Source organism: Triturus cristatus, chromosome 3_1 (assembly GCF_964204655.1).
Source record: "Triturus cristatus chromosome 3_1, aTriCri1.1, whole genome shotgun sequence".
Lineage (NCBI taxonomy): Eukaryota > Metazoa > Chordata > Amphibia > Caudata > Salamandridae > Triturus > Triturus cristatus.
The window spans coordinates 1,071,686,659-1,071,701,737 of record NC_140583.1 but is presented as its reverse complement, the minus strand read 5'-3'; the positions used below and the strand labels follow the sequence as shown (position 1 = coordinate 1,071,701,737).

The window sequence follows — 15,079 nt, the reverse complement described above, 5'->3', positions numbered from 1 at the left end:
GCTGTACTTTTCCTTACAGTGAATGTCTATGCAGGCCAGGGGCGTAGCTTTCATTGGTGCAACAGGTACAGTAGCGCCGGGGCCCAAAGGCCCTAGGGGCCCACTGAACGCTGATTATTGCTGTGTTTTAGAATCCAAAGCAGCTGTGGGAGGGAGGGGGGGGCGGCTATTTCCTTCCTTGCATCAGGACCCATGACACACTGGCTACACTATTGGTACAAACGCCAGCACATCGCAACCGGGCGGTTCTATTTTGGTATGTTTTGTTAGGGGCTTTTGCATAGCACTTACTTCTTTTTGCACAATTTCGTAGCGCCTTCTGACCCTGGGCACTCTTTATGGTCCTGATGTACTTGCTGGACCTGTGTGTGGCACCTTGAAAAGACAAGTCCAGAAAGGCATGTTTAGCGTTGGCACTTGACTTCCAGAGAATCATTAAGATGCAGGGACAGGTAAGACCGGTGGGTTGGGGCGGGTTGAGGGGAAGTTGGCAGACGACGGAATAGGTAAAATTAAATTTAAAAAACGAATAAAACCACTTACCTTCCGCTCGCCGCTTCGCCGATGCGGCGAGAGCAAGGTAAGTGGTTTTATTTCTTTTCTAATTTAATTTTACCTACCCTGTTGTCTGTTGACCCCCGATCCTACGCCCCCCCCGCCCCCCAGCCCGCCCACCACTCTTACCTGTACCGCATGCAGCTGTTTAGATGGGCAAATCGAAGAGACATGTATGACTTTCATTAACTGGTCAGTTTGTATAATATATAAGAGCTTTCATAACTTCCCTTAAGCCTGTTCATGTCGTGATATATTTGCAATCGGCCACGTATTGTTACTTATGTTATTGTACACAACAAGGTTAATAAGTACATTTGTATCTCTAAAGGTCCAGCAATATGTAGCTTCCTGGGTCCTCATGCGATATGACCACTGTGGGTTCACTCTCTTAAAATGCCTCAGGAGTGCTTGCTGTGCTCATCTGGCAGGGCATTGGCCTTTGAAGGTTATTTTAACACCACACTCCTCTCTTGAAAGATAATTTTCTCAGGAGCCCCTAAAATACCACATTTTATTCATTATTACAAGGTACAGGTTCGAATGCAGGAACAAACTAAATCATTGTGTTGATGCTAGGATTGTAAATTAGAATATCTAGGTTTAAATATTATGTGACCAAACGTATTGACGATCAGTGGCGGCTGGCTTACCTTGCGGGTGCGGGAGGGGGTCGCGGAAAGGTGGGGTGCAGGAGTGGAATAAAAAAGAAATAAGCTTACATTCAGGCTGGGTCCCTAGTCTCTGCTCCTGCTCTCCTGCCTCCGACTCTAGGAACAGGAAGCAGGCAGCCAAACTCCCTCCCTTAAGCCAATCACAACGCTGCAATGCAGCTTTGTGATTGGTCTGAGCGCTGTGACACTGTGCTCAGCCAGGGGCTGGAAGGGTGGGCATGCTCTCCATGCAGACTGTAATGCAGCCTGCATGGAGAACAGGGAAAGTGCGCATGACTGTTTTGGGCGGCCGACCAAATGGTCAGTGAGCACTTAGGAGTAGGCAAAGCACTCCTTCCCTGTTCCAAGAGGAGAGCAGGCCCGCCCACCCACAAAGCAGCAGGACATGAAGCATAAAATGATAATAACTCTAGGTTATTATCATTTAATGTTTCTACTTGGCACTGCTTAAAAGCAGTGAGGCGACGCTCCTCCGCCATAGCGGTGGAGCCGCCACTGTTGACGATCAAAATATTGACAATCTAAGTTTATAGGTATATAGGGGGTTATTTACAAGCCCCTTACACTGCCGGTACATCACTTTTAATATGGGAAAATGTGACCTACTGGCACGCAAGGGGCTTGTTAATAAGGCCCATTGTATTTATAACTTTGCATCTACATACCTTGCAGATACATGCATCATCAAGGTACATATATGTGGAGTTAAGTATATTATACCTATGTTTACCTTTGTTTATTTTACCTTTTTGATGTTTTGGTCATAATTATTTCGGCAATGATAGTTTTTTAGCACCATATTTAGAACTCAAAATTCTGGTACACCACTAATGTTGGAAAGCATACCTTCCAAGAAACTGACAAAAGCTTTTGTATTTATCACAGTAAATATATGCAGTAAAAATATTATACGGTGGCCTGCATTTCAAGGGAGACCTACAACAAAGAGAATGGGGTGGTGAAGTGAAGGTATTCAGAGAAAAATCTAAAAACTATGTTTTTAGTTTCATGCTTTTATTAATAAATCTATTATATTGAAAGCATGTTCAAAGCAAAGCAGGCAAACCATCTAATGAACATTGAGTGATGGTAGGTATATAATTGTCCAACAATCTTCTTTTTCATAATAATTGACATTGATTTTTTTCTCACAGTAACCTCTTTAGCATCTCAGAATTTGATCTAATGTTTAGTTTACCCTTTTGATCACACATTTTTCTGAGCCGCTGGGCAAAAAGCTTTTGCTTTAGAGAAGCATTTCTGAAACAGCTGAAGACTCTTCAGTCCTGCTCCTCCTTCGTGGAGGATCTTTAACCTTGGCAGTTTTTTAGTTTGAGCCTGGGCAGCGCATGCGCTGCGAGGCCTGCTGTATTTGAGTATGGATTTGAAGCTCCGCCCACTCTCTGCCCATATTTTTCCTTGGCTTGTGTCATTGTCCTTTGTAAATGCTGGCTTCTGATTCGTTAATAGGCTTGTTAGTCCCTCCTTAGTACCACCATGTCTTCATTTGCAACCTCCCATGAGAACTGTCTCTTTTACTTCTGTTGTTGCACCGTATGTCTTTATTTAGTCTGTAAGAACTATTTTCTTTAATGAGTTTCTCTTACTGGATGCACAACATGCTTTTCTGCGACCTTCAGTGCGCCATGCGGGCCCTCACTTTCCAAGCAGCCAGGGACAATGGCGGGCGCTTCTTTAAAATTAACTAGGTCTCACATTTAGAAGAGTTTCAGCTATTGGCATTATATACGTCAATGCCTTTTATGTATGTGTTAATTATCAAAACATATGAATAAAAGGCTTTGTCATTTACAATGCCAATAGTTTAAACTCTCGCGAATGAAAAACCTATTACATTGCAAATGCTAGTTTTACCTGACAGCGGTTCCTGTAAAGCCACACTCTGTTTAGTTCCTTATAAGCTTCGATGCAGTGTTAGTAACTGTAAGCTCAGACCAGGTTTTGTTTCCTATAAGCTCTGCTCTGGTGTCCCATTAAACACAGACCCAATGTTGACTCTTGAAAGCTCCAGGGACCTTTTGGCCCTGGACACTCTGGTCTGGGTCTGGATTAAATATTGTGTGTATTGCCCCTATTCTGCTGGGGTGAACCCTTAATTAAGTGTGCCTGCTTCAGACCAGGGTAGTGTATCCTATTCCCAGAAAATGTGCTCTCCTCAGTGGAGGAGCAAACTCACAGTTCGAGCCTGAGCCAAGGAGAGTGTTTTTTAGCGTAGGAAAAAGCGCCGGTTGGAGGCCATTGCTCCATCTTTCACTGGTCGACACCGGCCTCACTTAGGAGCGGGAGCAAGGGTGCAGTGTGTTACTGTACCTACTTGCAGGAGGATGCCTTTCGGGTTCTTAGGACCCTGCAAGCTCTTCCTGTAGAACATTTTTGGTGAGATGCACTAATTGTGCACTACCTCTGTGTGGCACATAATCAGTGCACCTCTTTATGGCTCCTTTGCCATTGCGAATGCATTTCTAATATAGCATGGTTGCGATGACAAATGGGTTCCTGTTTTGCACCAGGCCACACCTCATGCATGTGAGGGAACATCCCCCTTTGAACACGCCATCACAAGTTGTGCGTTTGTGCAATCCTTATTAGAGAAGCGGCCTCACAAGCATCTGCAGAGCTTTCTAAGAAACAAAAGTGCTCTGTGGTACATGAAACACTACAAACACCATTGTGCCCCCATGGCATTTTATACCATATGGCCTCTGGTGTTTATTCCTGCACGTTCATCATTGATTTTGTTTTCTGTAACCAGAGACCGGGTGTTGGTTCTTAAAAGCTCATATATGATGTTGATTCCTGTCAATGTCGATCTGGTCTTGGTTTATGTAAACTCAGATATGGTATTGCTCCTGTAAAATATGACTTTGTTTTCGAGCCTATTTTTTCAGATATGATGTTCGTTCCTGCAAGATTAGACCTGGTTTGATCCTTCAGTACTCAATTCTGGCCTTGAATCTTGTATGTTCAGACATCTTTGGTTCTAGTAAGCAGGGACTTGATTTGGTTCCTGTAACCTAGCTCAGGTGTGGGAGAGGCTCCCATACACCCAGATCTTGATCAGTTTCTGGATGTTCATTTGTTGTGTTGGATCAAGCAGACATAAAACAGGATTTGGTTTCTGTAAACGTAAATCTTGGATTGGTTTCTGTAAGCTTTTACCTAACGTTGGATCACATAAACCTAGATCAAGTACTGATTCGTATACGTTCTGATCTTGTGGTCATTATTTTATGTTCAAACTAGTCATTGTTTGACATTAAGCCAGACATGGTTTCAATTCCTTTAAGCTCGGAACTGAGCTCAAACCTACTTATGGTTCCTGGAGACACAGACCTTGGGTTGGTTTCTGTAAACTTCTAATTGACACTGTAGATTTAGATCTCTTGGTGGTTCATGTAAGCTCTAATCGTGTGGTTGCTTCTCTAGTTTAGTTTCTATCCTGCTATTGGTTCCAGTAAACCCGGATCTGAAGTAGGCTCAAGTAAACAAAGGTCTTGTCTTGGTTCCTCCAAGCCTAGACCTGTCATTGGTACCTATATGTCAAAACTTGCTATTGTTTTGTGCAAAATGAGATACTGTGTTGATTTCTCTAGGTGCAGACTTTGTGTTTCTTTCTGTAATCTCAGACCTCCAATTGGTTCTGGCAAACTAAGATATCTTGTTGATTACTTTAATTTCAGATCTTGTATTGATTTCTAAATGGTCAAAGCTACTGTTCAACCCTGTGGACTAAGAGTTTGCATTTATTACTTTTAACTAAGATTTGCCATTGATTGCTTTTGTCTTGACCGTGGTGTTTAGTCATGTAAACAAAAATATTGCGTTGGAGTTTCTAAGCTCACAACTTGCTTTGGTTCTTTGACGCTGACATCTTCTGTTGGTTCATTTAAACTCACATCTCGTATTGTTTTCTGTAAATTCAGGCACACCGTTGTTTTTACACCAAGCTCACACTTGCAGTACGTTGTTATAATTTCATATCTTGAATTGGTTTCTTCAAGCTCAGGCGTGACATTTGTTGTTCTAAAGAACAATATTGTGGTGGCACGTGACTTAAGATCTTTCATTATTTTTTCTGCCCTCCCATTGCTGTGAGTGGGCAAATGCTGTTGTTGCATATTAACTCGGATATTATGTTGGGTCTGTAAAGTCAAACATTGAATCCTGTATCCTCAGATTGTGTGTTAACACTTGTAATCTTCCACCTTATGTTGCTTTTTGTAACCCAACATCTTGCTTTGATTCTTCTGACCTCAGATCTTGATTTCATTCCCGTAACCTGAGTCCTTGCGTTGATTTCCTTAACCTCACATGGTATTTTGATACCTGTAACTTCAGATCTTGTGTTTATTCATACAACCTCAGATTTTGTGTTAATTCCTGAAACCTCAGACCTTGTGTTGATTTAGGCAAATTCTCATCTTGTTTTCATTCCTCCAAACTGAGATCTTCTGTTGATTTGCATATCGTCACATCTTGTTTTAATACTTTCAACCTCAGTCATACTTTCATACCGGTAACCTCAGGTGTTGTTTTGATTGCTGTTGCCTTCCTTCTTGTGTTTATTTGTGTCACCTCATATTTTTTATTATTTCTTGTAACTTCAGTGCTGATTTCTCTAGACTCAGATCTCGTTATGGTTTGTGTAACCTCAGATCTTGAGTCGAGCTGAGTATAAATTCGAATCGCATGTTGATTTGCATAAAACCATATCTTGTGTTGTTTGTTAAATCTCTTATCTGTCGTTTCTTACTCCAAATTCCAACCTATCTTTGGTCACTGTAAAGTCAGACCAGGGCCAGTATTGCAATAGGGGTGCACTTTTCCTGTTTGCGCCACGGTGCTTCTTAAAACAGGTGTGCCAGGTGCAAACAGGGAAAGTGCACCCTATTATGGTCAATGCGCTTCCCTCAGTCGAGAAATATGAAGTGACTGCTTCAAAGCGACTCCATGTTTTACTGTGCAGGCAGCAATCCCCCTGCACTTTCAAGAGGGTGAGAGATCATCATGGCGGTGGGTGCAATGAAAGACTGCACCTGCCTATAAGGGAATTTTTGAGGGGTCCATGGGACCCCCTTTCTCTCCTCCTGAGCACTGCTTTTAGGAGGCACACTAAAAGTGCGTCACCTTTTTGTGACACACTTTTAGTGCACCTCCCAAAAGCATGTTTGCCTCAGTGCCCACATCCATAATACAGTGCAGGCAAAGAGGCACGCCCCGATGCAAATGAGGGAACACCCTCCTATGATAGTGGTGGCACTGCGTGTGCGCCAGCGCTATCAGTATTACAGAAGGGGCAGCACAAGTGTCTGCGGCCCCTTCTGTAATACCACATGCGCCATGGGTGCACAAATTGGGCGCACATGCCTGTTGCGCTCCTGTACCCCTCTCTCATCAGTGGTATAACACAGGCCCCTGCAGCCCCCATAGTGCGGGGGGGGGGGGCTGAACTGCATAGGGCCCCATCAGCACAGTACTGTGGCCTGAGAGCTACTGATTAAATTCAGACCGGAGCCCCTTCATGTACCTTGTAGGAGGGGGGGGGAGCTCAAGTTTCGTTACGCCACTGCCTTCTCTATAACAGGGCCCGGGAGTCTGTTGCTGTTTTCTCATGACTTATAGATATTCCTCTCCCCTCTATTATGATGTACTATTCCTTATAAAATGGCCGCCGGGCTCCCAGCCAGGCCCGCCCGCCCTTAATGCTCACACCTGTGAGATCAGGCCTGCAGCCGCATTAGCGCCGCTTCGCGAAGATTCCAGGCGCACGTGATTCCGAATCCCTTCTTTCATGCGGGGAATCTTTTCTTATTCCACGGTAATTGAATTTGTCATATATTTCACAATTACTTCATTAGGCCCCGCCGCAGAACAATGCTCCGGGCCTGGCGGAAAGTGTTCCATAAAGCGGTGCTTCATGTCGGAATCGGTGGGAAATCAAGGCCTCGCGCCCTTCATTAATCTCACCATTCTTCGAGTACTTCAAGGGTTTATCTCCTGTGTGGTTGGAAGGGGCAGGTTCAGGCGTCTTCAGCGCCGCGCGCCTATCATAAAGGATTTCTTTTTCCTCTGTTGAATAATCAGATTATCTGCGTGGGTTTGTCGGGGTCCAGGGTCGGACTAGGACGGAAAATCGGAACCGGGCGCCAGGATAAAAGTGCTCCCCATTAGTGAATCAGCTAAAAAGCAGTGGAAAAGTGCCCTATGTTTGCTAATTGGGACAGTTTTAAACTTGTAAAAACACGCCGCATAAGTGTTTGGTAAGGTATGGAAGACTGTATGTATCTGAGCTTGTTGCAGACAATGATTGTTTTAAAATCAGGGAACTCAACAGTAAAAACTAGCGCACCACACCACAAAACAGGCGTACGATTGGCTAAAAAACAAACCCATACCTGTCGCGCCCATGCAGGTAAGAATGGTGGGGCGGGTGGTGGGGGGCGAGATTTCGACAGACGACCACAAAGGAAAATTATTCATTTCATTTCCCCTCATTGTCGTCTGTCGAATCCCCTCCACTCTTACCCGCACGGGCCTTGGCGGACCCATACACTGGCCTGTCAGACCAACCTTAGGGCACTGCCTAATTGCCCTATACGCCAGTTCGACCCTGTTTGGGTCTCATCCGTCGAGCCTCTTGCATGCCCAATGTGCAAACCATTTTAACCCAACCACTACATAAATGCAGTAGTGAAGGTCCGCCCAGCACGGCCAGGTGTACGAAGCTGCTCTTTACACCTACACAGGTACCCAAAGGGCCAATCTGGTTCTAACTAAAGGATGTGTAGAAAGGGGTCAGCATCTGCTTGCTTGTTATGATGTCTGACTTCAACTCATGTGTGCACAGCGGCATAGCTTGTGTTGCCATCACCAAGGGCAACATTTTAAAAGAAAGTATTGTGCCCCCTAACCCGTGGACCATTAGCTCAGGAAGTACTAACAGTCCACGGGCGAGGGGCGCAATAATTTCTTTTAAAAAGTTGTACCCCCTAAGAATTTTGCACCTGGGGCTGAAGTTGCTGTGGAGATGAGAATGTTTTGCCATAATGGGAACCATGAAGGACGAGGATACCCGGGTTTGGAAAGTGCTTCATGGTAATGTAACCAGGGAGATATTAAATTGAGGAGGGAAGGTACAATGGAGAAGAAAAGGTACCAGAAAGGACTGGAAGTAACACCCAGAAAAGCAGGCACAAGGAGAATGTACTTGAAGAAAGGAGCCATGGAGGGGGCTAGTGGGAGGGACAAAAGGGCTGCGAACAGAAAAAGGTACTATGTGAATAGTGCCAAAAAGGAAAGAGGGCGTCAGGAAGAGGGAAAGGTAGGGAGGTGAGAAGGAAGATACCAACTAGATATGATGTACCTTTTATAGGAGAAGATGCCAGGGGAATTAAGTTCCCAGTAAAAGAGAAGACTCCAGGAAAGGATTATTGTACCAGGAGAAAGGGTGAGGAAGGGATAATGTTACTAGGATAAGTAGAAGGTACCAGGGAGAGAAGAGATGGGGATGAGATGATGGTGTAAGAAAGGTGTAGAGCTATCTATCTAAAGGAAGGAAGGTTCAGAGAGGGATAATGGTACAAGGAAGGTGTGAAGATACCAGTCATGGGAGAAGGTATCAGGATGTAAAAAGAGATCTTGAAGTGATTAGGGTACTGTCATGGTGAGAAGGTAACAGCAGGCGATAAATGTACTAAAGATGGGTTAAGGGACCGGTGGAATGAGGGGCCAAATGGAAGGAGTAAAATATTAGGGATTGATCAAGATAAGAAGGAGGCGGAAAAATATCAGGGATGGGGCAGGTACCAGTGAAGGAAGAAGAGACAGTGAAGTGATAATGGTTCCAGAGAGTGATAATAGTTTCAGGAATGATGAAGGTGTGTGAGATGGGCAAAGGTACTAAAGTGAATAAGGTACGAGGAATGTAAGAAGAAACCATGAAAGATAAAGGCACCAGGGAGGGGCGATGGCATCAGGGAGGGATGAAGGTACGAGGAAAGGAATAAAGGCAACAGAAAGAGATAACGAGTCCAGTGTGTGATGGAGATACAGCAGAGCGAATAAGGTAGCATGTAGGTAGTATGGAGGTACCAGAGAGGCGAAAGCCACTGATGAAGATTGGGAGGTGGCCAGCATGTACATGAGAAGAGAACAGGCTCTAGAAAAGGAGGAAGGTACCAGGAATAGACAAAGAAGTAAGAATGAAGGTACTGGGGGAGGCAAAGGTACCAAATATGGAAGAGTAGACCATGGAAATATGAAAGTAGAAGGGAGTAGAGAAGATAACAGAGAGGAATAAAGGTGCCAAGGAGGGAATAAGGGACCACGCATGGATGAGGATACACTGGAGGGACAAAGGTATCAGTAAAAGAAAAAGATGCCCAACAGGGCCGAACATACCAAGTTGGTAGCAAATAAAGTACCAGGGTGGAATGAAAGTTCCAGGAAGGGGAGTATGGGTGAATACCAAGGGAGCGGAAGGCATCGGGGAGGAATGAACCTGCTGGGGACTGAAGAAATCCTCAGTGAGGGATGAAGGTGCCTGGTATTGGAGACGTTAGGGCAGATGGTGACATTGTGAAAGCGACCTGCAGTGTGGTCACCCTGTCTTCCCTTGACCTGTCACTATCACTGCTATATTATGTGCTCACCTTCAGAGCTTACCCCTAACTTTTTGCAATGCACATTTCTTGACCAAAGGAATGTGACTCATTCTAACACCAGTTTTGTTTTAGTTGTTCACTGTTCCTATCCTACTTTTTATCTTTTTTTATCTTTTTCCCACTAACTCTGTTGTTTCTTGTTTTGTACCTTCCCCGCTCATGTTACCCATTTGACTCTCGGTTTCACCATTTTCACCGCTATGCATTTTCTCACTCCTAAAATTTGTTCTCGACCCTTCGACCTTTTCCCCTTTACTTCCATTTCCCTTTCTTCTGCTGCTCTCCACCTGGGTTAATATTTCTATCACTACATTACTCATTCCTGTTTTTCTCTCTCCCTCCCTTCCCCTCCATTTTTCTCTCGCTTTCATTCTCTCTCACTTTCCTTCTCTACTACCCCCTTCATCTTTACCTTTTCTTTTGTCCCTGTTCTTTTCTCTCCTGTCCCACTCCCTTCTCTCCCCTTTTGACTTTGTCTGTCTCCTTTCGCACCCTCTACACTCCATTTTTCCCCACTCCCCTTTCACTTCTCTTCTACCGGCACTGCACTTTGCCATTTTCTCCATGTCTCCGTCATGTTCTCCTCATGGTCTCCCCGCTTCACTTGCTTTCCTATCTCCAGAATTCTGGCACGAAGGACAGTGACGTCCAGTATGCGGAGCTGGACACGTCGGCTCTAGCCTCGTCGCCCAGCCCCCGGAGCTCCGTCCATGCCAGCGGAGAGCTCGTGGAGTACGCCACCATCCAACCTAACATACGCTAACACGTGCCACCCTAGGCCTTCCCCCAGACTCTGGCCTCAAGGTACACTACTAATGTTCCGCCTACTTTCTCTGTGAATGTGTCATTCTGTTGTCTCCCCATCACCTCCATGGATACGCATGCTCTTCCCTGTATCCATGGGTGAAAGGCCTACAGGGATGTTGGCAGGTGTCGACACTGGCCGTAGGTCTCCAGGTTCACTGGGGCTGTCGCTGCGCCAGACCTGTGACTGGTTGTGCCCCAGTCCTTCCCGCATCAAGAGACACTGGTCTGTAGAGCCATCTTCCAATCTCTCTGTTGGCCACCTCTACCACTCTGCCCCCCCAAGATTGTGTATGTGCCCCTTGTTGATCCCCGAGGGCAGACAAGACTGGAGAGTCTTTAAACCGAGAGCACATGTATTGCATGGAGGAATGTCTGCTGCAAACATCCATGCATGGCACTGCATGCAACTGCATGGGAAAGCATGCGACTGCATGGAGCTACATGGGCGTTGCTGTTGCTTGTCACTGTCTCAGTACCTTGGCTTCTGTAAAATTGTTGGGCCACATTGTTTGTCATACACTCACTGAACATTTCACACGGTAACTATTGGCAAGAGCAGAGAGAGAAGAGGCTGAGACCACCACCCCAAAAATGCTCTGCCAAGAGCAGGGACTCACAAATCAGTGTGCCTTAAATCTACTGCATGACCATGAAATTACTCAGAATTACACTAGCCAACAAATACTAAAGAATTGCATACCTGGCCCAAAGCATGCCTATTACATTACTGTTCTATCGCACTAGGTTAGAGGCACAGAAATTGGCATGGGTGATTTTAAAGCGGCTGTGCACTTTGCTCAATTGTTGGCTTAGCACACTATTCATTTGTCACAGTGGGGCATATAATCAAGAAACGGCATTAAGATTATCGCCGCTTTAGCGGCAGAAAACTGCAGCTAAAGCGGCGATAATAGGCTTGATAATATGCCCGTGAGAATTCCCATAGAAGCCATTGTTCTGGTGTCAACATGGGCTTCTATTGGAATTATCTGCGGCATATTATCAAGCCCATTATCGCCGCTAAACTGCAGCTAAATGGCAATAATTTTACCGCCATGCTTGATAATATGCCCCAGAGTTTTTTAGCAAACAGATCAAAAGTTGCAATGAATGCTGTGAAATACAGGACATGTATCAAACCTCTGCAGAAGTTGCTTGCCTCACTTTCATTTGTTGACTGCTATGTACACACTTTGGAAAAATAAGAATATGTCTAAAAGTGGCATTACCATCTCTCTGCGAATTGGAGGGATTTATGTTTATGATTTATGTCTTTTTTTCCCCACCAGGATTCAAATAAAACGTAGCATATTTTAACAAATGTAAAAGAAGGTGAAAGTAATGAATCACTTTGGCAACATTGTTCAAATACTTTGTGGCTATGCTATGTTAAGCCGAAACATTCTTTCTTAAGTATTTTATGTTATGGACCGTACTTTGATAATTGTTCCTTCTACTTTGTTTATATTAACAATTTCAAAGTTTTCCTGTTGAAGCCAATTCATATTTCCATCACTATGAAAGCTGCAGTTTCCCCTAGCATTTAAAAGAAGTCCAACAAAGAGCCATCTGCTTTCATAAGTCGAAAGTTTTCAACTTTAAATTGACTTTTATTAAGAAATTTACATACAAATATTTGTAAGGCGCAGAGTTTTGTGGTGCTTGCTCTTGTTAGAAAACAGTGACTTAGCTTCCATTTCAGAGATGGGTTTTGAAACATAGCAGACAACAAAAGAATCAAGAACCGCACCTTTTAATGCAATATGACATCCTTATTTTGTAAAGCAAGAAAGTGTTGGGCGGCATGGCTGGCTTTAGATCATCCCATGTATTTGCATACTATGCCACAAAATGAGGTGTTGCATTGTCACATAATTCTGGTGGCCCTGGTTACGAGCCATCTGTGCAGCAGTAATGATTTAGTAATGTTTTTCTAAATTGTAGCGGGTGAAGAGCTGCAAGATAAGAATAGTGTCTAGTACTGTACAAAATCCACACCATTTTACAGGAACACCACACAACACTGCAGTTCCAAAGCACCAATACGAGGGTTTTTCATGGTATTTTTATTTCCCAAAGGTTTCTCTGCGTTGGAGTCCTTCTTGGGCCTTCTCTGCCCCAGTGTTCTTTAACGTATGTGGTGTGGCTTTCTTTTAACTTCCTGGTTCCATTGTCCTGAGGTCTTGGGTTATTGACACTTAACTATTAATTATTCCAAATCATAGACTGTAGTCGTTGATTCAAAATTGTGATCCTTTTGAATTGAGGCTGGCCAAAGTTCTGAGCAGTTAAAAATAACCTACTGTTCGGATGAAGGACGCCGATCTAAATTAGGAGGCAAGGCTAAACCATCTAAAAAAATTCTAAGGACCAATTACACGTTTCCACCAATTATAGTTGAGTAGACTTCATTTCAATTGCAGGTCCCACAGATTGACTGCAAATCCTGTACTGTCCACCCAGAGATTTTGTCTGCTGTAAGCAGAAAAGTCTGCTGCTTAAATACTGGGGAGAAATGAGAAATAACCAAGAGAATGAGGACAGATCATACCGATTCACAGGCGATTTTTAAGAGGACCCTCAGGATCTACTTTATAATCCTTGTTAAATCTCTCAACCCACGGCCCCATGGAAGTGCTGATGCACCCGTATCGGTACCTCCAGAATAGCACGCTTAACGAGACCAAGCCCTCGGTACTCATAATCAGCCCCTTAGTGCTGCATTACCTACCCTTTTTACTGGAATGCCAAATAGAGTGGAGCAGAATAACAATCATATGCTGTAAATTTATCCTTCAAACTTCAAACATTTAGGAACTTTAATGGAGCTAGGATCAGAAGAGACATAGATTGAGTTAAGCCTTAATTAGTACCCAATTTTTGAATTGTCTGCGCTTAATCTTTCTTCTTATACGTATGGCTAAAAGAGAGGATCCTGACGGCAGATTCTAGTACCATCATGGACATTTAGCATTGGGATTCTGTAGGAACTTTTACTTAATCTCCAAAACAAGGAAATCCATAAAGGCCTATAAGCACTCATAGGATTTGGGCTCTACACGTCTGCTGTACCTACAAAGGCTGAGATCCTGTTAAGTAAAGATCTGAAGTGTTATCTAATACGTTTGACTCTAACCCAGAGCAAAAATATTGTTGATTGCAAAACAACATACAACGCTTACAGGGATGTATTTGGAATTTGCATCAAACCAGGGGAAGGCCCTTCTTGACCTTTATTATAATTTGAATTTGAATTTATTAAAGTGCTTTTGGCCCATAGTACAAAACATAGCTGCCTTTCACACATATGAATAAAAACAAAAAGATTAAAATGCATTTAGAAACAAAACCAAATGCTATATACTCTAAAAGCAGAACCGATTATGACACACCCAAGAAGTCCAAGAACATAGAACATAGAACAATGGCTCTAACTAAGTGACTCAAAAAGCGATAATAAACAAAATAGGCAAGTGTTCTCGTTAAGCGTTTTGGAGTTTTGTACGGATGTTTCAACTGGGCTTCAAGTACAGGCCTGTTGCCCTGGTCTCATGTCCTGCAAGGTGGCTTAACTAGACGAATATTTGAGCCACCTTATTTCCAGGTTGCTCTTTGCAGAGGATCTTAGTTATTGTGTTGGACCTAGTCTTGCCGTAATGGCCCCAAACCAACATAAAAAATTCCAGATCCTCTTTTTCACCACAAAGGCATTTGTCTGAAACCTTTGGATTGTGTTTGTTCTTAATTATATTTAGGGGCAGGTACTCTCCCCGGCTAGAGCAAACAATCTTCTTACTCTGTAATTTGCTAGCAGAACAAGATATTGCTGGGAGTGTCGCATACTAGAGGGTCCCTGTCTGTCAGCAATTAACATTCTTACCGTTATTGTATTGTAATTGCATTTATATAGCGCTTCCTACCCCTGACGAGGTGTCAAAGTGCTTTTATGTGAGTAGCACGCTACTCCGAAACTCAAATAGGATTAATGGTGAGTTAGTATAGTGAAATATGAAATTAATTTGAGCGGTGGACATGTTAGTCCGTTATTTGGATTGAGAAGGATAGTGGCGGATAGCAGAGGAAAAGTACCATAAGATATTGACTGCTCAGAGAAAAATACCTTGTGCATGAATTTAACAGTTTTATATAGTTCTCCTTCCACCAGATTGGCATTAAGGCACTTTAAGGAGAAAATGAGAGATGCATATATAAGTAAAAAAGTGTAATAGGCCATATACCCCTCTACCAGGCACAATGAAGAGAAAAAAACACAGAACCTCATAGTGATGCAACTGAGAGTGAAGGGAGGGAAAGGGAGGAGAAGAGGAGGAATTGGGATTGAGGGCTGGAGGAAGAGGG

The 15,079-nt window shown here is 43.7% G+C and overlaps 1 protein-coding gene across 3 annotated transcripts in view; it reads left to right on the top strand.

The window, feature by feature from the left end:
* NECTIN1 (nectin cell adhesion molecule 1) overlaps nucleotides 1-15,079 on the top strand; it is a 476,368-nt gene that overhangs the window by 436,013 nt on the left and 25,276 nt on the right. The window contains exon 10 of one of the 3 annotated variants that reach the window (XM_085645946.1): nucleotides 10,536-10,717. The exons of the other annotated variants lie outside the window; for them this stretch is intronic. Within the exon in view, the coding sequence (XP_085502072.1) occupies nucleotides 10,536-10,676 (141 nt within the window). The 3' untranslated portion in view covers nucleotides 10,677-10,717. The remainder of the gene's footprint in view (nucleotides 1-10,535; nucleotides 10,718-15,079) is intronic. 3 annotated transcript variants of the gene reach the window in all.